Genomic DNA, 26,590 nt, shown 5'->3' on the forward strand with positions numbered 1-26,590 from the left:
AAATTTTTTTTTTTTTTAGAAAACTTAGTACTTTTTCATAAAATTAACCTTTTCAGATAATTGTTTCTTTTTTCTTAAATTTTATTCAAAAAAATTATTTTTTTTTAGACAATCGGGTTTTCCAGAAAACTGATTTTTCCAGAAAATTAATTTTTCCAGAAAATTGATTTTTTCTGAAAACTGTGCTTTTGTAGAAAATTGATTTTTCCTGAAAATTGTGCTTTTGCAGAAAATTGTTATTTTTTTGAACGAAAATTTATTTTGTTTTGTCAGAAAATTGATTGTTTTTGGCAGAAAATTGATTCTATGTCAAAATAGACTTTTTTAAATAATTGTTCTTTAGGTGTTTTTTCAGAAAATTTGGGGTTTTTTCAGAAAATTTGTTTACAATTTCACATTAAAAAAATGTTTTTTGTATTTTTTCCACACGTTTTTCGATATGTATTTATTGTTTGGTTCTGATTTTTGAATTTTTATTTTAGTTTAAAAAATTTTTAGTATTAGAAATTTTTAAGGTTTTAATTTTTTCCCCTAAAAATATATTTTTCGACCAATTAAAAATTTTCCTAAATAACAAAATCGTGGTATAAAGCTCAGAAACATTGTTGAAATAAATATTAATACTCCACAATAACAATGACAAAGAAATAGTTTAGGATGAGCCTGCCTAAAAAACTATACAAAAATTGTAGTTGATATATAGAATTAATAATAACAACCACATTGTCAAGTTCGAAATTGCGGCGGATCAGCTGCACTTGATATTGATGGTCGTAGGTTGAATAAGGAAATTGATAAACAAACAGAGTTAATGGGGTGTGCAAAGTTCAGCGGGTAGCGTGGCTGACTTTGCACATCGATGATGCGGGCTCAATTCCTGCTGAGATCTAAAGAAGGAAGTCTGCTATCGCTTTTTCAATTTTGCCTAAAACACTAAGTTGTTGTTCATACCCAACTTCTTTCTAGGGAACGTAAATAAAACGTGCAATATTTGAATGGAATTTTGCGGAATTTTCTTTAATTTCGCACAAGGTTTGGAACTCTGATTTTTGGGGTTTTTGTTGTAGAATTTACCATATTTTTCCAATAAAAAAAAAAGATCGAAAAATTATATATTTAAAAAAATAGTTGCCCGTATTGTAAAAAAATCGCTGTACCCAAACTTTATTGACTGACTGTATGTGAATATTGAATACTTACCAACCACTTAGGAAGAAGTGAAAAAGTCCCTGATATCTCGCTGTTGACATTCACTTGTCAATCGCACTTCAGCTTTGGCGTTCTTGGCGGACGCACTGCACAATGAACAGCTGTATGTGGGCAAGTATATAAGGATGTAAATATGTATGCTAAATTTTCGTTTTGTATGTGTTTAGCTCGCGCGTGCCGCTACCGCGCTAAAATTACATACATATAAACATAAAATGCCAACAATCAAGCACAAAAAAGAAAAATCTGCATTAAAATTTAAATTAAATAAAAAATAACTCCATCACTGCGCATTTATTTGCTGGACGTGAGCGTTAATAAATGAATAAATGAATTTAAAAATAAGCTTTTATTGATATTTTAATTTTTGTTTTAGCAGCATAACCAAAAACGAAACAAAGCGGGCAATTGAAATGCGAGGAAAGAAAGATATAGCACTGTCTATAAATTTAATTTTGTATGCTTCTAAAAAAAGGCAAAAAAAATGCTGCAGCAAAAAACAAAATATAAAAAAAGCTGCCACCGACGAGTTGCCAAAAAAAGAAGGACGCAAAAAAAAACAGAAATATTTATTTTTAGCGGTCGCAGTGGCGATACGAGCGCAGCTTAAACTTAAAAGCTAAAAATACACATGCACCGAGCAACCGTGCAGCTGCCCACAACAGCGCCATCAGCCACTACCCATTGCCCCCATTGCCCATTGCCCCCTTCCTCCCCCCCCACACTTCATTTGAATATGTATTTCTTAACTCATTGCCTGCCATTAAAATTCATCGGCTGACTATCGCGCTATATTGTGGACATTTGCTTGCGCTGTCGCCACTAGCTGCTGCTGCTTGGCATACCAATGATGTTGCAACAATGCATGCAGTGCAATGCGCGGGCGTTTCGTTTTTGTCACTTAGCAACAGCACTTGCACTTATTCGGATATGCGGTTTGTGGCATTCATTAACGTCAACGTGGCTGCTCGACCGCAGTGCCGCCTGAAGGGAGGCGGGCGGCGGGCGGCGCGCGTCGTTTTTAAACCAGATATGGTTGGAAACAGCAGGCGGCAAGTGACTAGACTTGTATAAAAAACAAACAGGATGAATATTATTTTAATATTGTCGGCCTGCCAGCAATTCGTTGCGCTTGTGTAAGTTGCAATGTGCCGCAAAGAGCGCTTCTCTTATTTAGTTTTTTCTTTCGTTCTACATTGTTTGGTGCTGATGACTTATGCCTATGACTAAGGGAATTTATTATTTTTGATTTGAAAAAATCACTTGAAGGCAAATCGTGAATAATATACCAAAAATTGCATGTCATTCGATTTGACTTATTTATCTCTGATAAAATTAAATAGATTTTGTTGTGGTATCGTATATCTGCAGAAATATATAATTAGTTTCGTTTATGTGTTATTAATTGCATTTCAAGTGTTGCATGCAGCATAATACATTTGTTTAAACTTGTATGTACGTATGTATATATTTTGATATTATTAAGAAAGCTATTTATTATATTATTAAAAAAAAAAAAATTCGTTTCGCATTTTCGACTTTTTGTAAAGATAATTAGAGATTTAGATTACTTCTAATTAATTTATGCGGCATTTTAGAGGAACGAACTAAGGTAAATCATATCGTTTTACATTAGGGGTGCTCCTTAAATATAGGAAGACAATTTTTACATCAGATTTCCCAAGCCTCAACCCCTATGTCGATGCTATTATAGGGGAAGATATCACACTTAAATTTTGGACCCCATTGTGGTGGGTTAAGGCATGGCGCACAGGGGACAAAGTTCAGATTTCCCTATGCAGACGTCTTAAGCGACTCCAATCGGAACCAAAATTTATATTTGATATCTTCGACTACAGTAGTATTGATTTTGGGTATTAGATAAACAAAAATTTAATTTTAATTTTTTTAGTCTCTATAGAGGAATCTGAACTTTGGCCCCTTAAGTGTCCCCAATCGAGACCAAAATTTATGTGATGTTATATGTAATGTACATACATGACAATGAGAAGTTGGAAATTTAAGAAGACTTTTGGTAAGCATTATAAGAGGCCTGTATTTTGTTCTACGTATAAAATAAAGGCATCTACGAAAATTAAAAAAAAAAAAATTGGAGTTTTTTTAAATTTTTATATATTTTTTTTATCGGCAAAATTTTGACATTGACCAGCTATAAGTCAACGAGTTTGTCAATTTGTATGAACAAGTTTCAATAAAATGTCAAATTAATCAGATTTAAAAAAAAAACCTTGGTAGTAACCCCTAGAAATGTGTGTAAAGTTCTAAAATTTTAGCCATTGTACGCATCAAGAAAAGCGAGCATCATATTCTTCGGGCTCATAGTCTTTTTGAAATGATTAACCTCGAAAACTTCAAACCAATAAATATCGTCTCCTAAGGGTGAAAAGGTGCCAAGTTCATTTTTTTTTAAATTGTTCAGGAGAGTCGAAAAATCGATGTAGTTTCGTATTTTCCGCCATTCTGCATCAAAAATTAGATTTTGAAAAAAGGGACTTGGCACCTTTTCACCTTTAGGTAGCGATATGTAGCTAAACTTTTTGTATCACATGTTATCGACCCTCATCAAATTCAAAATTGACATCCGTCTATGCATCGCCTACGACAATATGCCAAAAGTATTTGACCTTTTGAAATTTTCTTTCAAACTTTTTCTTTTTTTTTTGGTCACGGAAACTGTCGAATGCAATTAGTGGAAAATAGTCGAATATGTAATCTGTTGGCAGTTCAAAATGTCAACACAAACAAACAAATAAAAATCGCAGCAAAATGGGCAGCAAAAAGCTGACAGAAAAAAGATGGCGATGCTTTTGTAAAAATGCCCAAAATTAATTATATTTACACCAAGAAGAACGACGTGCGTTCATGCTTCATTAAAAATTTTTAATTATTTTTCACACCATTCGAAACCAAACAAACGGCGGATTGAAATTAGATGAGAAAACACGACAAATAAAATCAAAAGTGTTTACCATATAACGCGCGCATATTTACATATTTTCAATATTTTGTGTGTGTTTGTTTTTTTTTTGCTAAATATTTGTTGTCATTGCTTTTGTCGCGAAATGAAAATTATTGGCACGGGAAGTGAAATTGAAATGCGCGTAAATGTAAGCGAGCGGCAGCTTAACAGCGTCGAAGGTGTCGAAACTAAATTAATAAAAACGAAAATAGGTTCGACACATGTGCAACGCAACGCGCCCGGCCTAACGTCTGCATGACGGCGTGGCATGCCACCACCACCATCATGCCACAGCAAAGCAGAGGCGCACGATGCAACGGCATGCTGCCTCACTAAACACAGCAGGCAGTACCAGAGTGCGTTACAAAGTTGCAGACAGACGCATACACACACACACATACAGCTGTATCTACCTTGCAAACGCTTTGCAGCGCTGAGCAGTGCAACCCACAACGTCAACTGACCGACCCAACAGACTGAATTGGCTTGGGCGCGTTGCTCTCGAAAAGTGGGTTAGTTGGCGGCGGTCAATATTTGTTGCATTGCGTTGCGTTGCGTTGAGTTGATTGGCGGGGTTAGTGGACATCAACAGGCGCACACAGACAGACATACATACATACATACTCGTATAGCTAGCTACCTGCCTCTGTGCGCGTGCAAAGTGTGCTGCACGCCACTTATTTGACTGAATGGTGTTGGGTCACTCAATGTTGTGAAAATGGTGGCTACGCAGCACACAAAAAGTAAATAAATAAAAAAACAAACGAAAAAAAGCAAATAACGTACAAAAATATTTACTTAAAAAAAAAACTGCACTATGTTTAAAAATACTTGGTAAATAAAGGCAAAAAGTGGACGAGCAAAGGTGCCAGCGGCTAAATAAAAATCGACAACAAAACCGTTCAAGGTTGGCCATGGTGCCACCAGCTAGCTTAGCAAGAGTGTGCCAGTGTTGTTGTTGTTTTTGTTTGTGAGCAACATTGTTGCCGCTGCATGCAGGTATATTGGTTCGTATGTATGTGCGTATTGTTTTTCTCTGACGGAAAAGTTTGATGTTATTGTTGCTGGCGTGTCTCGCAATTTGATGAATTTCACAAAAATTGTGCCAACAAATCAATAAAAAAAAAAACGCGTTGAAAGGGTTGTGAGCTGTGAAATAAAAAAAAAAAGGTTGCTCATACGCTATGTAGAACGGGGGAGTAGAGTTAAAGCGAGGTTAGGCGGAGGAGGTGTGAAGCTGAGGTGGTTTTACGCTAAAGTCATAAATGTGCGCTCGGCGACTGAATTCCAGCTGATTCTGCTTATAATGAACATGTGCGTGTACATAAATACACTGCCCGTCAATTGAATAGCGCACTCTCTTAATCCTTAGTATTTACAGTTTTACTTGTGTTTATTTAAAAACGATTTTAAAATTTTATACAAAGTAAAAAAAAGGCAGCAAAGCGGTGCACTATCCTAATGACCTGCAGTGAATATATTAATAATATTTTTAGGAAATTTTTTTGATTTTTTATTTATTTTTTTTTTTGACGGTGCTGCCCTTTTGTTAGTCTAGCAGAGTTTTGCCCTGTAGTGAAACTCAAGACTGCCAACTTTAAGGAGGTTTTGCTGAGATCTAGATCTAGAGCTTGACCCTCGATGAAACCCCTATAAAGAGATTTTGGACCCCTTAAGCTTCAATCGTAAACCACCCGCCGGTAGCTGGAAGACAGTACCCTACAACAGAGCAACTATGAAAGTGCTTGTGCTACTTAATAGATAGATGTGATTCGGATACAGTGTTCACAAAATTAGAATAAAGGTGTACCAAGCAAGTTGATCCGATGAACAGTCTGTTTGGAGGTTATGCTTTATTAACCATCACGCTAGGTGTTGACCAAATGCTCCTTAGGAGGAGTTGTTCGGAGTAAACGCAACTCGCATCGAACATTCAAGGGAGTATCAGCTGCCGTCCTCGTACAAGACAAGTACTTATGTATTTCTTAGTGAGAAGCACAGAACGGAGGTCCGTCTAGACTTAATTTGATTTTCTTTTATTGATGTTACATGAATCCTTACACACGTGATTTTTTTTTGTTTACATACTTTAAATGCTAACAATTTTCAATGCCGCCGCTTACCGTTTTAACCTCAAAAATTCGTTTGTTATTGGAATTTATTATTTTTATTATTGCTTCTATAGAATTATCACTACTTTTATGATAACAATCGAGTGTCAATAAATTGTGAATTTAATTAAGATTAGAATTTTTCCATTAATTCTTTTTGGGCCAATTTCCTTTTACCATGGCATTCAATTTAATTAAGCTTGGTCGTTGCTACTAACAACAACATGCGTGCATAGCTGATGCGGAGGCTAGCCGCAATAGTAATAGCAACAAAAAACTGTGCTATCTTTATTGAAAAATTTATAACGATTTAAGCAGAAACGTTGTACTACTCAGCGCTGACCAAATGAATAGTTAATTGTTTGCTTATTTGATTAGCAAACGTAGAGGTATTGATGAAAAATTTATGGAAAAATTTACTAAAATGTTTACATAAATATTTCTCTGCCATCTTTTAAAACAACATATCTCGAGATAGGTAATTTTCCATTTAAAGAAATATTTGGTTGGGTTCCCAAACATTTTTTTAACAATTAACTAACCATAAGCGTAGTGGCCGCTGTGGTGTAGGTCTTAGATCCGACTAACAGGGCAATTGTGGCAACTGTCTTTCAACTCACCACAGGCTTTCGTCAATTCTAGCAACTATCTTGGAAGCTCTTTACTGTTTTCCGAAAGACTAATTGAAAGATCTGCTAAAGAGGATGTCTTAGCGTTATGCATTTTAGCAATAAGTTTTTAAAAAATTAAATTAAATTTAAAAAAAATATAGATGTTTCATCTTAAAACCATAAAAACCAGAAAATAAATAACATGAAAATAAATAAAAATAGTTTTAAAAATTAATCCAATTAAAAAAAAAAATATTTTTTCTTTTTAAAACAATTAAATATAAAAATTAAATTAGAAGTAGAAGAAAAACAGAAAAGAGAAAATAGCACTTAAAAATTAAATAAAATAAAAAAAGAATATTTTTTATTCTTAAAACAAAATCTAAAAGCTAAACGAAAATTTAAATTAAAAAAGGCAAAAATAAAAATAAAACAAGATCCAAAAAATTAAATGAAATAAAAAAAATTTCTTTTTAAGACAATGAAATATATAAAAAAAAAAAATAATTTAGCTGTAGAAAAACAAATTAAATTAATAAAAGAACAAATGAAAAATAAGTTTCTAACAATTAAATGAAATTGAAAAACTATTTTGCTTTTTTTAACAATCAAATCTAAAAATTAAAAGAAAATCAAACTAGAAAAAGAGAACTAATTTACTAAAATAAGAAAAATAAATAAAATAAGTTCCTAAAAATTATATTAAATAAAAAAATATTATTTTTCAAATAATGACATCTTAAAATTAAGTGAAAATTAAATAAATAAAAAAGTACCAAAAATAACTTACTCAAAATTGAATCAAATTAAAAAATTAAAAATTTAACGCCATGCGGGTTTACAAGTTATTATTATAAGCTGTAGCTTAAGATGCCTTTTTAATAGAAGCCTAAAAAATATACAATTTTTCAGGGGAAACTTATCGTTTTTAATTTAAATTGAACCTTAAGTGACTTTAGGTTGTTTTAATAAAATGTCACAGATTTACTTTGAAATATACGAAATATCAAATAAATTATTATTTTTTTGATTAGCTGCAGAGTGAGCTTTCCATGAATCAGTTACAAGAACTAGTTCCTCTTCCGTTTGTAAATTTTTAGCATACGCTCTCTCTCTCTCTCTCTCGCTCTCTAACCATCTACGTCATCATCGCCGTCATTATTGTCAGCTGCTTTTCGTCACTTGCGCTTGCTCACTTCCCTTCAATCGAACTACTTGGTATATTTTCTTAATTGGCCACCTGTGCCATGCTGCATATTCATACATTCATACCTCTGTACTTTTTTCACAAAAATTTTGCTTATTATTTTATCAAACACCACACATAAATCATCTACAGATTCGATATCGCAGCCGAAGCACAGTTCACCACATCAGCTCGCTTTGAAGTGGCCGTTGCTCATCTCAATTAATTTCGAATTCGAATATAAAAAAAAAAGAAAATATTTTGATTTGCTGCACCCCTCCCACCGCTTCGCCACATGATACGAGCGTTTATTTATTTTTAAAATTTTCTTCCAATTTCATTCATGCTTTCGGCATCTGGGTCTGCTGGCTGCATAGCTCTGTGGGTAACTTCTGATGACTTGATGTATGTATGTACGTGCAATTGGAAATGTACAGGCAAGCATTCTCAATTTCTCAATTGACAGCGCTATTTTGGTACTTTTGTAAGTATGGTGGATGAGTGGTTGCACTGGCCAATTAAGCGACATGCCACTGCCACGTCTACCTGTGCAATCAGCATTGGTAAAAATGCAAATGAAGTGCCAGTGAGTAGAAGTGCGTGCTGCTTCAAGTGGGTTGCTTTATTGCGCATCCGCATTGGCTTTGGCCTCAAAGTAGGAGTTGCAGTTATTTAATTTGAATTTATTTAACATTGCGCATAACCAGCGGGCATTACATAAATAAATGACCGCCGACCCCTCATCGCTGACCACTGACTGTTCGCTTTGGACTCAGCGTTTTGTAGGCTGCTGCCGTTTTGCTCTTCTGAGCTGTTGGCAAACCTTAGCTATTCTAATGTAAAAGTAGTAAATTAATTTGCGGTCTGTGGTTTTACTGGCATTCCATTGCTATAAAATGCATCTGCTCAGTCGGCTCTGTAAGCCAACTTGTTGCTGCCGCCGCACAGTGGAAGATGTATGTATACACAGATGGCATGCAACGAGTTTGCTGGAATGTTTGCTCATAAAATTTTTGTGTTGCCTTGTTGTGGATTTCCATTTAGCGTGAATTGTTTTGGTTTTCTGTTTTTTTGTTTTTTTGTTTTGTTGCCAGAAATGTTTATTGGCATTCTCGAAAGTAGAATGTTGTGGAGGCTTCTTTGAATAAAAAGTGGCTGTGAAGTTATTAAATTAATAAACATTCTGTAACTTTTTGTGTGCGGTGGCCAATGGTGGACAGTGGAACCTGGATGGTAGACTCATAACGTTATTCGATTTGGAGTAGAATTTTTATTTGCGTTTGCTTAATCCCGAAATTATTGTAAAGCACAAAACACGAAGAAATAAAAATAATTTGCTTGCATTTGTTTCTGCAAAGCTTTACCACTGACCCAACTGTAATCACATTATATAGAAAAGCGGATGGCATATCAGCGGCTTTAAGCCTTAGACCATAGCCAAATTTTAGGCCGCTTGCCCAGAAAACAGTGAATACGTTCGAATGTCTAAAGTTTTCTGACAGCAAAACATTTGCTTCCATTGCGCATTCACCAAACTACAAATCCTTTTAAACTTCGGCAAAGCGCACACTCTCTTCGCTTTTATCTTACTGGGTGTCCCCAGCAGTTTTTATCTTGATAATTTCATCAGGCAATATTTTGCCGCTGGTGCTTCTATCAAGATAAAAAATTCACACGCACAAATATTGCCTCCGATAAAATTTATATCCGGCAATAAAAATGACCGTTGGTAGGCAATAAATTTTGCCTGTGGAGACGCCAAGTTACTATTGTATTGCGAGATGCCTAAAAGATGCTTTTCTGTGTTATTTCTTTCGCCCGCCTGATGCAAGCATGCACTTCTCAAACGGCTTATAAAATAAGTTACTAGAATCGCAAATTTCTGAATTTTTTTAATAAAGTTTCACTTCACTGTTAGACCTCTAGACTTTTCACTTAAACTGTAAAAAATAAATCATGCGTCGAAAAGGTGTTTAAAGTTTAATTACAGAATAGAATAAACACTTTAAATACGTACTAGTGTAGTATTTATTTTTAAACATTCGCAATTTTTAGTCATCATATTTAGTTTACATTGTCAAATTCGCATTTTTTCTCAATCATTTTTTGACTCATTCAAACGCGCAACTATAAACTATAAATATTTCAACTATTCCAATTAAAAAATGCTTTGCTGCCACTAAAAGTATGATTGCCGCTATAAATGTGTAGAGTGTGTGCGCGTATATTTATGCGTACATACATATGTATAACAGTCGATTTATCTACGCGTTAAATGGAATGCTCGCTCGTTATAATATTTATTTGTTTATCGATTTTTTTTTGCGTGATTTTCGAGCTTTAATGCTTTTTGAACTTGTGAAATTTTGTAACCAGTTACTCATGCAACAATTGTTTTTTTTTTGCTGTGTTTCTGTGTATTTCAATGGCAACTTAATATTGTTTTAACTATTCAGAAATTGCATGGGGAGATTAGGCGTTAAGCACAGCGTTTTAGCAGGGATTTTCTGGCACAAAGAGCTTGGCAAATATTTCATTGGCAAATACTTGCAATTTACTTAAATAAACTAACAAGAATTTTGATTACTTCTAAGAGTTGCAAAATGGGTGGTAGTCATTTGCGTGTTTGGTGAGAGTTGTTGGAGATTTTGTCGTTAGAGAGCAGAAAAGTGAGATAATTTTATTTTTAATGCTTTATTTGCTGAATAACAAATATTGCATAACTCGTTTGAGAATTACCTGCGTAACAGAAATAACAGTCATAAAATGCTATATACTTTTAGGCGCACTTTTAACTAATTTATCAAGGAGGCAAACTTCTTATTAAAAAATGTAGTTTCACATTCGGAGAATGTCTCTGTTTCCTGTTTCTAAAGTGTAATCCTTCAGAACCATGAGACATGATGTATATTTTTGGATTAAGTTAAGCTCAAACTATAAATTGGATGAGAGCAGCCACCTACTACCTAACCTTAGTTCCGAAAAGTCAAGATTAAGTACCGAATTATTCCAAACCGAATAGTTCCAAAAATTCAGGAAAAAATTTATATTAATGTGCTTAGCATAAATTTATATTATTATACCTAGAATAATTTAAAATTTTACTGATTTTTTGTACTTTTTCGTTTTTTTTTGATACTCCAAATTAAATAATATAAATGCTTTCCTTTCCGCATAATTTGGGGATGTTTTTTGGATTAATTCGGTACTTCATTGTGACTTTTCGGAATTGCCCTGGAATTTTGGGTATTTTCCGATATTGTTCTTAACTTTACCCGACTTTTCGGCACTTTAAGGGATATATTTTAAGAGTTTTCGGTAATTTTTTTCTAATTCTAAGAGGATTTCGAAATTTAAATACAATTTTTTTTTCTAGACTTCTCAAGGCTTCGGGGGACTTCTCTAAAAAGGTACCTTTGAACCTTTTTGTTCATAGTTTTTTGGGACTTATGAGATTTCTGAGGGCCTTCGTGAATACTTGGGAATGGGATTTTATATTTAAACGGCAAATTGTTGGTGATTTTTAGGATTTTAAAAGTGACTCTCAGCGGTTCTACCTTACTATATTTTTATCATGAAGGAAACTACATAATTTTTCAATTGAGATGATCTTTTGTAATTGTCACTATTTAAAAAATTAGTCTTGTAATGTAATTTTTTATCCATCGTAAATCAATTTTCATCATTACCCTTAACTTACAAATATTTAAATCAAGCGCGTTCTAATCGCAAATCATTTTCTTTCCTTCCACAGAGTCTACGCACCACGGCGTGGACGGCGGCCCTGCATCGTGGCGTTTAACGCTCGATCAGGATCTTATTGACACGCTCAAACGTAGCTTCCCAACTTGGTTTCAAGCGTCCGCCAGCAGCAGTGACGGCACTACAACCACAACAATAACAACAACTACACAAGCAACTATAAAAGCGCCAAGCGCAACAACCACAGCCGTAACTGAGCACACAAAGCCAACCAAAGCAAAGGTGCAAGACGTTGCCGAGCCAAGCAAATGCAACAGCAACAGTGTCAACGGCACGAAAAACTACAACGGTAAAATCAATCCGAACACTGCTATCGTCAACATCGTTAAAAGTGGTGCTAGCAACTGCACGACACCCATCACTGTTGACACCACAAACCATCTGCATCAACAACTGCCATATCTGCATCATCATTACCATCACCAGCTGCTACATCACAGTCACGGCAGCGGCTTAAAGCGACACAGCAGCGACAGCATTGTCAAAGGCATCACTTCGCCGCAGCACAACGGTAGCGGTTATTCAGCGATTTTATCCTCTTCATCATCGTCAGCTTCGCCCGCCTCGTCGATTGCATCGAACAGCTCTGTGGCCTCCTCGAAGAAATCCATATCGAGCCATAAGAGCAGCAGCAGCAGCAGTAATAGCAACAGCAGCAGTAGCAGCAGCAGCAGTTCTTCATCGTCGTCCGTGACCTCATCGAAATCATCGTCCTCGTCTGCCTCTTCTGGCAGCGCGACATCTTCATCTTCGAAAGCATCCACATCCGTGCGAACGTCAGCCGCAAAATCCACTGTCGTCGCGGCTAACGGCGCACATCAAAAATCTACGAAAACAGACGAAACAGCGGAGAAGAAGAGCGCAGAACGAACAAAAGCAGCTGTAAAATCGGCTGTCAAATCGGTGGTGAAGGCGCGTGAAAAGTCAGCTTCCACGGTTTCAGCGTCCGCAACAGCCGCATCGGCAGCGACGACCACCGCGCTTACCTCCACCGCAGTGTCAAAGAAGGCGGCGGCAATTACAAAATCAGCTTCACTGCACTCCTTGAGCAGCTGTTCGGGTGGCTCTGCTTCATTACTCGCAACATTCTCGTCGCCGGGGTCGACAACAACCACCGTTGAGATTATATCGGATACGTCGTGTAACGCGTTGTTGACAGCGTCACAGCTCAGTGGCAAAGTGGGCTTCGGACATACATTTCAAGACGTTATACTGTTGCAGGAAGCATACGACGACATGTCAGAAGGTGAGTGAACACACAGAAAGACACGCACACGCAGACACGCAGACACGCAGAGTGTGCGCGTGGAGTCGCAGATTTCCGCAGATGCTGATGCGATTGACATGTAATGGAAATTTCTGTTTTCTGCTCTTATTTTCCCTTCCGCTTTCGTCCGTTTCTTTATCACAGGTGAACAACGCTTGAATGCAGCGACAGCATCATTCCTGAGCAGCGGCATTGGTGGTATTAGCAGCGATGATGGCACAAATTCCGATGGCTATGATCCGAGGCAATCACCACCGAAGGCGATTGTTGATTCCAGCCCATTGCAGCCGGCGATGGATAAGAATAAAGAATGTGAGTGTAGAATGATATTTAAGAAAAAAATATATATCTACATACATATGTATTCCCTTAAGAGTGAGTTGAAATTGTGATTTTTTCGCATTATGGTAAATTTAGTTTGATTTTCGTTTTACTCCCAAATCTGCTGATGATTCAAGTCCTCCTCAGAGCGTTGGTGGTGGTAAATTGTGCCGTTTTTTTAAATTCTTTCTTTCTTCTTGTGCTGTGTCATTTGTTACTTAGAAATTTTCTTAACTACATTTGTTTTCCTCGTAAGCTTGAAAGTATTCAGCAGTTTTTGTTCAACTCGGATATAGATACCTATATTAGGGCGGGTCATTTTTTTTTTATTTTTTTTTGACTATGCGCATATAGCATAGGCGGTTTCTACGTGTAATTCTTAGCAAATTTGCCGAAGAAACCATGGGTCTCAAATCAATTTGAATTTTGCCAAATTGCGAAACTAGGTTTCGAAGAAAATGCAAAATGTTTTACTATTGCGCCCTCTGGTGGAAGTTTTAAGAAAAAGATAAGCACAGACATGGATTTTGCAATTTGGCAAACTCCAAATTGGCTTTAGACCCATGCTTTCTTCAGCAAATTTGCTTACAGTTACAGTTACACGTAGAATTCTTATGTGGAACATGCGCATAGCCTACGAAATCCTCCCATACAAATTGACCCGCCCTAATATATGTACATTCATTACGTACATATGAATGTTTGTTTTGCCACACATGTCTGATTTTTTGTCTGCGCAAATGTTTGCAATCAGTGTAATATTGTCAACAGCAGGCAGGCAAGAACCATAGGCATAGTCTCTGGCCAGAAAATTTGTAATATGTTTGCAGTCTATTAAGTTTCTTGTTTGCCTGTTTGACAGTTTTCCTCTTCTTTGAGAAACTTTAATTCATGCGTATGTAATTTCAAATTCAAAGCGAAAGACACAGAGTTGTGTATGTAGAGATATAAATATTTGATTCACTTTATTTTGGTAGAAAAAGAATTTTCAAAAAAATATCTGTTTAAATATTGCTGGGCTATGTTAGGTAAGGTTGTGTGGCAGCACTTTGTGATACCAATAAACGGAAAGCAGTGTACAATCCTTAAAAGAGTCGGCCACAACTTTAACATCCAACTTTGACCCATCCGTGAAATTGTTACTGGACCTATTTCCTTTAGAAGGATGTGTGTAGAGAATGACCTAAACTGAGCCAGTATCGCGGTACGTACTGATAAGTTTCTGTAGGGTTTTTGGTTAAAGGAGAACCCATTGCCTTAGCCCGATCGCACAGCAGACTGCGTAAGTCTTTACTGTAATGTCTATGCGACCTTAAGTGCTCGAGTTAGACAGGTCCTTGCACGCGTTATAACTTCTTTTCAAATATACGCTTTTCTAGTGAACTTCAACAGACAATGATGCCATGCAATACATTTGGCTCGATTATGGTTCTAGAAGATTACATTTGGAAGAGTTCCTTCATGCCATTTGTAACATAAGAGACGAGCTTCTGGACACAGACTGTCTTTATCTTAAGAGCATTTTGCAGAAACATTTCAAGAGATTGGCATAAATACGCTTGAAAAGTCTATGAAAATAAGAGCCATCGAAATTACAAAACAAAAGCGTTTCGATCGCACTTTTAATGCTGCATACTTTTAGGTGCGCTATTTACTAGTTTGCTATGCAGTCTTGTGCAAGGTTTAAGCGAGTGGAAAACTGGCGTGGTTTTTTTTTTTAATTTTCTTTGAAAACTGCATTTTCTTCCATAAGAAAAAAGTGCAAAAAGCCGTCAGCATTAAAAATATTATAAATCAACACAATTTTGCAGGAGCTTAAAACTTGCACTTTATTGTACTAAAATTTAATGGGCTACAAGACTGCATACAAAAAAAAATCTAGGCAAAATTAAAAAAAAATTGTAAATTTGTATTGTATACATTTTACTCAACTTCGGGGTAAAAAACAAATTCATAACTCAAATTATTGTAGAGTGCACCCCACAATACTATACTTAAATATTTTGCAATACTCAGAGCTACCATTGAGATTTTTTTTTTAATTTTTTTTTTGAGATGGCATATTTTCAGGAACTATTTTTTCTTTTTATCAAAAAATTTGTATGTGAAAAAATTTTCAAGAAAAAAAATTTAAAAATATTTCTTTTCATAGAGAATTTTTCCTCGCTGTGTTCTCGAGATATTTGGAAAACTAGTAAAACGATTTGTTTTTATGTTTGTGCTGTAAAGTTTTTAAAAATGAATTAATCGAGATCAAATTTCATATTTATTTATAATTTATGTTTATGCATCAACCCTACGAATTTGAAACAAACCGAACACATTAAATGTGAATCCCGTCCGTCTTGGTATGGAACGCCTCATACTACAAACTACTGTGGAATTTTTTTCACATCTAGAATGTCCCAGATTAAGTAGGTTTAATGTTATAAAATATGATTGAAATGTCCTTTTAAGCTTAATGATTCGAATAATATACTTATTTAGATGGCATGTAATAAAGAAATAAATATGGTCGATAAAGGAGAATATAAACTCTTTTAGAAATTCTATTTTCAAGTCACTTTAAATTACGAACAGCGGTGATTTTGCGATTTTAAATTAACCTAAGCTGAGTTTATGGTAATTGCTCTCTAATAGCTAATTTATAAAATCTGACCCTTTCACAAATGCATCTAACTACGGGGATATCTAAAGGCCTCTAAAGGCATCTGAACGATTAAATGTCGTCATAATTTAAAATACTAAAAAGCTGCGCAAAAAGTCATACAGAAAGCAAGAATGTATTTATGAAATATTAATTTAATTCCTTAGACCATGAAAACCACAATTTCCGTGAATGTAATTCAAGTATGATTTCTAAACTAAAAATTTGTTTCAATACCACGCTGGTTCACTGCAGAAAAATTTACTTAATCATATCTCGGTACATATACATATGTATGTATGTCTGTACGCTCACTCACTTGCTCATACTTAGTCGGTTTTCATTTGTCATCGAATAATTTTTTTTCCCCCAATTTATCGCCCTAAAATATGATTTGTTAACCACACGTCATTGCATGCAATTTGCAAACTAAAATCGCTGCGCTGCAAAAGACACATTTTTTTCATGTATTATGAATTGTGGTTGAAATAAATACATACTATGTTTTGTAAATGACGATGAATGTAGGAACATAAGTCACGTCGAGTCATTTGTGTCATTTGCGGCTAGCGGGTGCTTAGGTGTGCTTAGGTGAGTGAATTTTGTAGGGGTGAGTATGGAAGAGGGACTTAGCGAAGAGGTGGAGGGTGGTAGCAAGCCATCGACTGCTTTTTTTTAAGCAAATAAACAAAATCGCCAACAAATAAATCAAACTACATATAGTAGGCTTATTTTACACTTGAATAGGCAGTGGAGGGCTGAAATCCGCGAGCACTTTTTGGTTATTTAGACAAAATGCGATTTTTTCGATTAAATTTGGGTCATTCGATGTCTAGACGAACTATTGAAAGTTATAAACCAGAAAATTGGTACAAATATTCTAATCATCGGTTACTCATTTCATGCATACATACATATTTTGAATTAATATTGAAAAATTTCTCTTCTCTGCCGCTAGTGCAACGATATACATAAATACTATTCAGATGTGCCATAATATTACCAATTATACTTGTACGAACATTCAATAAATCTCTATTCAAAAATAGCACGTTCCTACAATTATGACTGATGATGACTACCTCGCCTCCGCTATTGCTGACAAGAATTTCCATTTTATGGTCAATTTCATTCGAAGAAATATTTTTACTTGTTATACATACATATTTCTTAGGTAGTATCGCCAGCAAAGTTTTAAAAATTAATACGAGTATTCGTGTTTGTGGCAACAAAATTTAACATTCACTAATTAAAAACTTTTTACTTTTATGTACATACATACATATGTAAATGCATATTTAGTTGAAGCCAAATGTGTAGCGAAAAAATGCAGAGAAAAAGTATTAACGAAAATGAGAATAAACTTTTAATGTGCGCTTGAACTTGTGTAGTAAAAATTCCTGCCACACTCCCTCCCACTCATCGCTGTATGCGGTAACCGCCGGCATATCGGTTGCTGTACTTGAGCACGTTTACATGTACATTAGGATGCGTCACAAAAAAAAAAGTTGCTGCTTTTCCACCGGAATTATAAAATATATTTTATTCTTAGACTTCCGCCAAAATATTTCGGAAAAATATTAAGATTTACGTGAGCTGGACCGATTTGAAAATACCTAAAAAATCTCATTATTTTATTCCGCTAATAAAATTTCTAAGCTTTTTTGTGCAGACCTTTTAAGCTTAAACTCTTCTATGCTATGAAGTGATTTTCCGAAAAAGTACTTTTTTTTTACAAATTTTATTTAAAAAAAAAACTAGATTTTTTTAGGTAAGTTTCAAATAAGTTAAGTCCACGTAAATCTTATTATTTTTCACAATTATTTTGGCGGAATAAAATAAATTTTATATTTCCAATGGAAAAACGGTATAGATTTTTTTGTCTGTAGAGTGGTGCTCCCTAATGTGCATCTATACCGCATGTATGTATGTATGTATCGATTTCAATTTGGCAGAAATTGAGGTTAAGACTATCTTGCGACTATCTTAATTGCTTTAATTATATATGTACGTTTTGATATTTTTTGGCGAATTGTTTTAAAGAATTGTTCTTAGTACATTTACATATATGTATTGTTTTTTTAAATTAAATAATAAAGGAGGTCAACAAGTTCATGAAATGGTGTATGCGGAGAGGGTAATAGCATCTTTGATTATATTCAGCGACTCATTAGCGCTTGAGATTTCGGTAGTAAATGACAAGTAAATCGGTGAGAAAACATAAGCTTTTTTTTTAGAAAATTCTCTTTTATTCCGTGATTAAGCAAGCCACCAAGCAAGAATAAGAATTCTATATAGAAACTAGATCGCCCTCACCCGCTTCGCTGTGTGTATGAAATTTTTGCGTGCTACATTGGGTAAAATTTATTTCAAGAAAAGTCAATTCAAAAACAGGAGGTTTAAAATTTGTTTAACCATCTTCAAAATATTTTCAAACTAAAACTTTCTTAAACTTCTCACTTGTCATACTTTTTTAACTCAATTTAGATTTTAAACAGATTGAAGCCTTTTAATTGTAGTATTGAAATTAAGCCCTTTTAAAATCATTTTTAATGATTCCCATATTGCAATAATTCATTTAAATTATTGAATAGTTTGGGCATGGAACCTCCCATAAAAACCGAATTTTTCATACCGAATATCTATGGAAATGTTCATGGTAGAGTACTGGAACTTGGTGTGGAGATATATGAAATCGATCTTATACTCATGGAGAAAAACGGGCTATTTGAAAAGAGGGCGTAGTGCCGTACAAACGTATATATAATTCGTCTGTAGGTGTGTTTGTGACGGACGGATTTTAACGAAGTTTTTTGTGTGTTTTTGAGTAACTCTCTGGATAGTGTAGATTCGCAAATTCACCCGCCAGTTGGCACTGGAGCTAAGTTATTACTAAAAATCTTATTGATGATCCACTTTGGCTAATATTCAAAATATGTATTGGTAACGGTAAAGGCAATACTATTGCAAAAAAGAGCTGCCACGGTGCGCTGGAGTGATTCTGAATAATCGCCAAGTTAGAAAAGGTGCCGTGAATGTCAGAATAAATAAACCTGTTGCACAATTGAGTATATCGAATTTTTAACCGACTTTCAAAAAAGGAGGAGTTTATCAGTTCGTCGGAATATTTTTTTTTTGTCTTGACAAAAGTCTTTCGTAAGACAATTATTAATTCTGGCAACTATCTTGAAAGCTCCTTACTGTCTTTCGAAAGCCTAATTGAAAGCTCTGCTAACGAATAGGTCTTAGCGTTATGCTATTGGCCTTTTAGCAAGAGGATTTTAAAAACTAAAAAAAAAAAAAATTAAAAAAAAATATATATTTTTATTTTTAAAACAATAAAAACCAATGAATAAAAAAATAATAAAAAAAAAAAAATTATAAAAAAAATTAATAAAATGAAAATATGTAAGGCAAAAATAAATAAAAATATTTTTAAAAACTAAATGAAATTAATTTTTATTTCTTTTGAAAATCTAAAATTGAAGTACCTAAAAGTTGAAAAAATAATATATTTTTTTTAAACGAAATCTAAAAGAAGATCAAATTTAAAAAGACAAAAAGAAAAAATAAAATAAAATAAAAAATTCAATTTTAGTATAATAAAGTGGAAGTTTCAAGTCGCTAAAAATTACCGTTGATTTTTTAGAATTTTTTTTTGTCGAGGGTGTGCAAATTTTTTTCCATGTAAAAAAAAATTTTGATCATGTGTTATATGGAAGAAAATGCGCAACACCCTCCACAAAAAAAATTCTGGGCTACAAAACTGCATACCCGAAAATTTTCTAAATAGTCTAATTAAAAATTTTGAAATTTTGATGACAATTTGTTGAAGTTTGATTAATTTTTTTGCAATTTGTGCAAGCTTTGCAACTATTGTTATTGTGGTTTCTGATATAGATTGAATTATATTTTAAATGAAAATTATTAAAAATAAATAAATAAACATAATTTGCAAGCAATATCGTTTTGAATTTCGTTGCTAATTAGTTGCACGCATCTGTATATAAATAAAACAAGTTTCTAACAATTTAATAAAATGTTAAATGTTCTGTTTTAAACAATAAAATATATCAATTTAAAAAAAATTAAACACAAAAAATGTATTTAAAAAAAAAAATAATAAAATAAAATAAGTTCCTTAAAATCAAACGGAGTTAAAATATATATATATATAACAGAACACTAAAAATCGCAACAGTTGGAGCGACACGAGCTAGATGATATACAAGTGCTTTCTCCCAAAATAGATTTTCACCACGAGGGGGAATGAGAGAGCTGTTTTCTAATGGCCTTATTCATAAAAAATAAAGTAGGTTTAAAGAGCTTTATAAATTGACGTTTTCATACTATTTTCAATTTATAAACCTTTTATAAAGCTACTTTATTTTTTATGAATAATGCCCTAAGACTTTTGTGCTAGAATAACTAAAGTTTTTCGAACTATCTTGCCATCTGTCTTTCATTTGTCTTATAAAAGACTTTTTACTAGATATTGTAGCCAGAACTTCCCTGTTAACTTGGGGGCTCTCTTTGAAGAGAGCTTCCGAAGAGAGAAAAGAAACAATAAATAAAGACAAAAGTTTTCCAATTGTTTATTATTTGCTCGTCCAGCATCTCAGAAGAAGAAGAAGAAGACCACCTAAAAGAGTGCTTAAATTTGCTTAAATCGATTGCTTGATTATATTGTTGTTAGTTGTTTTAATGAATCGTAAAATTTAAAAAAAAAAAACAATATCGTTGAATAAAAATTCCTTTAACACTCTTTAGTTATTTCGCAATGCGCAACTAGATAGATAAATACATACATACATATTTATTATACAAGCTGCCACCTTTTGGCATTTTCAGACAAAATTTCACACAAACAAAAGCGACCAAAATGTGTGTGCGATTTGTAATGAAACCTCGTTACCGCCGCAACGTTGAGGTATAATGATGAATTTGTTTATAACGCATGGTGTGTGATTTCCTATGAAATATACATTTTCAATGCCAAACAAAATTTAGTTAGTACGAGTCGTCGAATTTGTAAACATTTTATATGCGGGATTCACATAGGAACCTTTGGCAAATTGGCAGCATTTTCATTATTTATTATGATTTTTTTTTATATTTTTTTTTTTGCTGTACAAATTGTGGCAAATTATATGTTATGATATAAATGTGCATACATACATACCTACCTATGTACATGTATACTATGTAGAGGTTGAATCCAACTGCTTTTTTTTTGCCGCTAAATTCTGGTTTTATGCATTTCACTTGGCATTGTTTTGCAAATATGTAAATATTTTGCGGGCAGCTACATTACTCACGCGCTTCTTCCATATAAATGTAAATTTTCATTGATCAATTTCCGTTTTTCCCACACTCGTAACGTTTACACATTCCTCGCAGCGCATTTTATGATTCTCCAAATATACAAACGTACACTGCCATTAAATATGTAAGGCCAATAAATAAATACAATAAATTCTTTTGCGGCGCTTTTACAATTTTCTTCTGGGCATTTCATTTTAACTTGCTTGTTATTGTGGTTGTTGTTGTTGTTGTTTTTTTGTTTGTTGCTGTCCATTTGGCTGTCATGTAAATCACGTAATCGATTACGTTTTTGGCAAATGGCGCTAGCGTTAGCTCACCATAGATTTTTATGTGTGTGTATATGTGAGCGCTCGTATATCTGTTGCACGTACGTATTGGTTTGTACGGCGCGTAATTTAAATGTTTTTTTTTTTTGCCGCCACGTTCAGCACAAATACCCAACAAAAAAAAAAAAAAGTTGTAAACAATATTCCTCTGGCTATCAAGCGTACATGATGTTGCAGTGGGTATGGGTAAAGCGGAAGCGCTTTGAAAAAAGTGAGGCAAAGCTTTTCATTTCATTCAAAGTGGAACATTTTATTTCCCGCATTTCCGCAACATTGGAGTATGAAATGACAAATGAAAATTAAGTTTAAAATTTCTTCACAGCGCTGTCAGAAATTGCCTTATATTTCGAATTGGGGTAGAAGGGCTTTTAACTTACTTAAAATTTTTTTAAAAGGAAAGTCCTACATACATTTGTTTTTTCGTTTTCCTTCTTATTTATTTCAAATAAATTTTTACTTGGTTCCTTGGGAACAAAAAATACGTGTAAATATTAAATATCACATGCCTTTACAGGTCAAAACTTTCAAAAAAAAAAAAATAAATAAATGAGGAAAAATAATTACAACCAGCAAAATTTATAATAAAAAAATAAAAAAAACTACTAACGAAACGAGCTTTACACAAGTAAAAACCCTTCCCAAATAAAAAAAAAAAAACGTATCACAAAACTTTTTGCAAAAAATAACTTTATACAAAAGAAACTTTTTACAAAATAAATTTTTTTACAAAATAAAATTTTTTACAAAATAAAACTTTTTACAAAATAAAATTTTTTACAAAATAAAACTTTTTACAAAATAAAACTGCAAATAAAACTTTTTACAAAATAAAACTTTACAAAGTACACTTTATACAAAAAAAAAAGAACTAAAAGATAATGTTAACTGAAATATATATTTTTTGCGCAAAAAATAGCTACAAAAGAAAATATCTTTAAAAAAAACTTTACAAAAAACTAAAAAAAAACACATTAAAAGAAGCGTCTAATTTAAATGGTAACTAAAAATTTGCGTAAAAGTTTGTTTGCTATACATATGTATGTTGTGTTTAATAAAACAGACTCCCTGCAGAAGGCGCGAAGCCTCGAAATGCGTAGGAGGGATGAAAGAAAATTTACTTTCCTTTCTTTTTTAAGGACTTTGGCCCAAAATGATAACTAAAAAAAAAACTTTTTTCAAAAATAAATTTTACAAAAAATACCTTTACCTTCAAAACAAATTTTTACAAAAATTTTAAACAAAAAAAAAGGGTTTGCAAAACAATTTTTACTGAAATATCTTTTTACGCGAAAAAAAAATTAAAAACAAACCTTTTTACAAAAAAAAACCTCATAAAAATTACAGGAAGGCACTTTTCAGAAAAACTTCAAAATAACGAACTACAAAAATGGAAAAAGCTATGCATTCATAAAAAAGGAAATACCATAGACTTTACAGATTGTTTAATATCAAAAGGTTTCTACCTGGAAATTAATGATATTTATTTCGCTCTTTTTTCAAGAAAATCGAATATTTTTCTTGTGAAAATATGTGTATATTAGAGTGGTTAAAAACAGTAAAGTCGGAATTATAATGCTCTCACCCTCTAGGATTGTCTGTATCGAAAAAAAGTATACTACTATTTTTTTTTTATTTTGAAATCAAAAAATATTTCGAGGTCGGTCGCTCAAAGCGCTCAAAGTTTTCCATGTATTTTTATATGGGAAAAAAACAACTTTTCGTAGAAATCGGAAGACTCGGTTTATTTGCAGAAGATTTCCAGTAATAATACCCAATTGTTTATTTAACCATTTTTTAATACAAGCGATTTTTTTTTGGTCCCCCTATTGCATTTTTCGGGGTTTTTGGCGGACCTTTAAATTATAGTTGCGATGAAAAAATGGTTAAATAAACAATTGGGTATTATTACTGGAAATCTTCTGCAGATAAACAGAGTCTTCCGATCGAAAAATATTGATTTTTAAGAATTCTATACCATTTCTACGAAAAGTTGTTTTTTCCCACATGGAAAATTTTGGGCGCTTTGAGCGACCTCTAAATATTTTTTGATTTCAAAATAAGAAAAATAGGGATAAATTTTTTCGGTATAGAACAATCCTAGGGGGTGACAGCATAAAAAGTCCGACTTTACTTTTTCACATGCATTTTTGGACCACCCTAATGTGCACACAGTACAATTATTTCTGCAGCTGTTAAACTTGTGTGCTATTTTTTCGCGCCCTAAAAATCGTATGTTTTAAGTCATACTAATTTCATGCTAAGACATCTCTTCACGCGCCCTATTTTCAAATATACGGCCATATTCGAAATTTTCATTATTTTCGCTTACCTTACGTAGTTGTTGACCGTAACACGCTGCCATATTTTCACGTTCTAAAAAGTGTCTGTGTTGTTTTGATTATTTTTTTTTTTTATTTCTCTTAAAAATCAGCAACCTTCAGTTTCCGCCTTTGTACTACCGGCTGAGTAAATGAGTGCCTGTGCGTGGCATACGAATAGGCAGTTAGTTGGCAGCTCGTAGCTTAACCCACCAGTTGGCTGTCATCATCGTCATTTTTGACAGCTTCACATCAAAATGTTATGAGGCCTACGAAGAGAAGGTAGTGGCGGCAGCAGCAGAAGCAGCAGCGTTGGCGGCATAATCGATTAAAATTCATTCATAGATACTCGCAATTTTGTTTTGCTCCGTAAAACATAAAAAAGTAGCACCCAAAAAAAAAAAGATCAAAGTACGCGTTATGCGTCGTTGGCGTTCAGCTGAACTCGAAAAATACTACATCACGCACGTACATCGACAACGTCAGAAGCACTCCATGTTTTACCAGCGGAATTCAGTTTTTTTTCTTTTTGCTGACAACTTACTGACACGCGCGAAACATAATTTGGGAGTTGCTGTCATTTAGTAATTTTACATAATTGAAACTCAATTTTGCATATCTGAATTGGTGTCTTTTGTTTTTGACTTATGTAAGTATGCTGCTACCAGTTCTGCATACATTTTGGTGGAATATTTAGTGGTTGGTTTGTGGTGGCATCAATCACAAATTTTTTTATGTCTTTAAGTTGCAATTAGGAGCATAAACATCACATTAATCTTAAGTATAAGATGTAGTTAATTGCTTGGTTTTATATAAAAGGACAGCTGACAGCAAATTTCAATATCACTCATACGACATGGTTGACGTTCCCCAATTAAATACTGTGCTTCAAGTTAAGTTAGGCAGCGGTTTCGGTTGGAGCGACTTTTTATTCGCGCGACATCGCTTTGACGGTGAAATGCCTACATATATAGTGTGGTATATTGCGGTTTCGGTAAGCCACTTAACCAATTACAAGCGATGGCGCGCGAAAAGCCAAAAATTTTTATCAACATTTGTTAAAATTCGTCGAATTTTTATAAATTTTCTTATTTTTGAAATTTTGATTACATCCTTTTTTTTTAAATAGTAAGCTATATTTTCATAGAAATTTAGAAATATAAAAAATAACAAAGAAAAGTTGCAAAAACTTGCTTAAATGTCTTTTTCCTATTTACATTCTCGCCATCGGACATATTTTTTAGATTCTTGAGACCAAGGAAATTAATCTGTTTCTCAGTCAATTTTTTTTTGGGAAATTTTATCATTTTAATACCTTATAAAAATCCGCCATTAGCTTTCCCGTAGATAGATAAAACTTGAGCCGCTACATATATACATACATATATGTATATATATATATTTTTTAAATTTTTTTTATTTTTTTATATTTTTTTTATATATTTTTTTATTTTTTTTTTTATATATTTTTTTATATTTTTTTTATATATATTTTTTAACAATTTCACTCTCAACGGTGTCTACTTCTCTTCCTCGACCTTTGATCATAATATCTCTCTTTTCTAATATATGTTGCTGTATTTCCTGAACACATCTGTGATATTCATTCAAGGCGACCTCCTGCGGCTAAGTTTCCCACTTAAGTACTTAAATTTTTTTTCTTTCACTTAAATTTGAATACTTATGACATGTTTGTTCATTTTGGTTGTCGGCAGCGAAATTTAAGTGAAGTGTGCTTTGTTGTTTTTTTTTTTTGTTCTTAGCGTTATACAGAAAAGCATAAGTGTTGCATTTACATACCTATGAATGTGCGTGAAAATGGCACAAATTCGTGTGTATTGTATAAGGCATAGATATTATTTCCTAGTAGCTTGTTAAGCAATATTCATACGCAGTGGCACTGATTTAAATTTATTTCAACATATTTCCCCAAATGTCTGACGTCATTGCCATAATTAGCTGTGTTTATTTTATTTATTTTTCATTTGTTTATGCCTTTTGGGTGATATTTATAATGATTTGCGATTTTTTATGTTTAAGAATTTGATAGAAATGTATCTATTTTAATGTGCTTCTAAGCAATTCTGTACACCACTGCGTATGATCAACCTTAATCTCGAATAAAAGTCAGTCCTAAATTATTTGAAATGCTTGGAAAAATCGTCGGTCCCATGATTTAATGTTTTTTTTTAAGTATAAATTCACTGAAAACCCTCAAAGCACAACGAATTAATCTCGAATCGCGTAAATGCATTCTCGCAACGCCCACCAACCAAAAACAAACCAAAAAAAAAAATTTGTATGTGTTAATTTCGTTTTATGCTCCTTAACCTTGTAATGACGCAAAAGTCTACAGCGTACTTTGTACTTTACTGCTGCTGCTCTGTCTTAACACGTCATAAAAATAATAACTTGTACGCCACTGCTTGGCACCCCGCTCTCTATTCAGCTCCGCTGTTTATTAAGGCTATTAGTGGTCCTTCTTCTACACAACTTTGACAACTGCGTTCTATGTCACCAAATTTTA

The 26,590-nt window shown here is 33.5% G+C and overlaps 1 protein-coding gene across 1 annotated transcript in view; it reads left to right on the top strand.

Annotated features, from left to right (window-relative positions):
* LOC118747592 (pneumococcal serine-rich repeat protein) overlaps nucleotides 1-26,590 on the top strand; it is a 141,985-nt gene that overhangs the window by 104,349 nt on the left and 11,046 nt on the right. Inside the window, exons 4-5 of the mRNA XM_036481644.1 lie at nucleotides 11,852-13,105; nucleotides 13,271-13,438. Of these exons, the coding sequence (XP_036337537.1) occupies nucleotides 11,852-13,105; nucleotides 13,271-13,438 (1,422 nt within the window). The remainder of the gene's footprint in view (nucleotides 1-11,851; nucleotides 13,106-13,270; nucleotides 13,439-26,590) is intronic.

Source organism: Rhagoletis pomonella, unplaced genomic scaffold (genome assembly GCF_013731165.1).
Source record: "Rhagoletis pomonella isolate Grant_MI unplaced genomic scaffold, Rhpom_1.0 Rhpom_scaffold_00012, whole genome shotgun sequence".
In the NCBI taxonomy this organism is placed as follows: Eukaryota; Metazoa; Arthropoda; class Insecta; order Diptera; family Tephritidae; genus Rhagoletis; species Rhagoletis pomonella.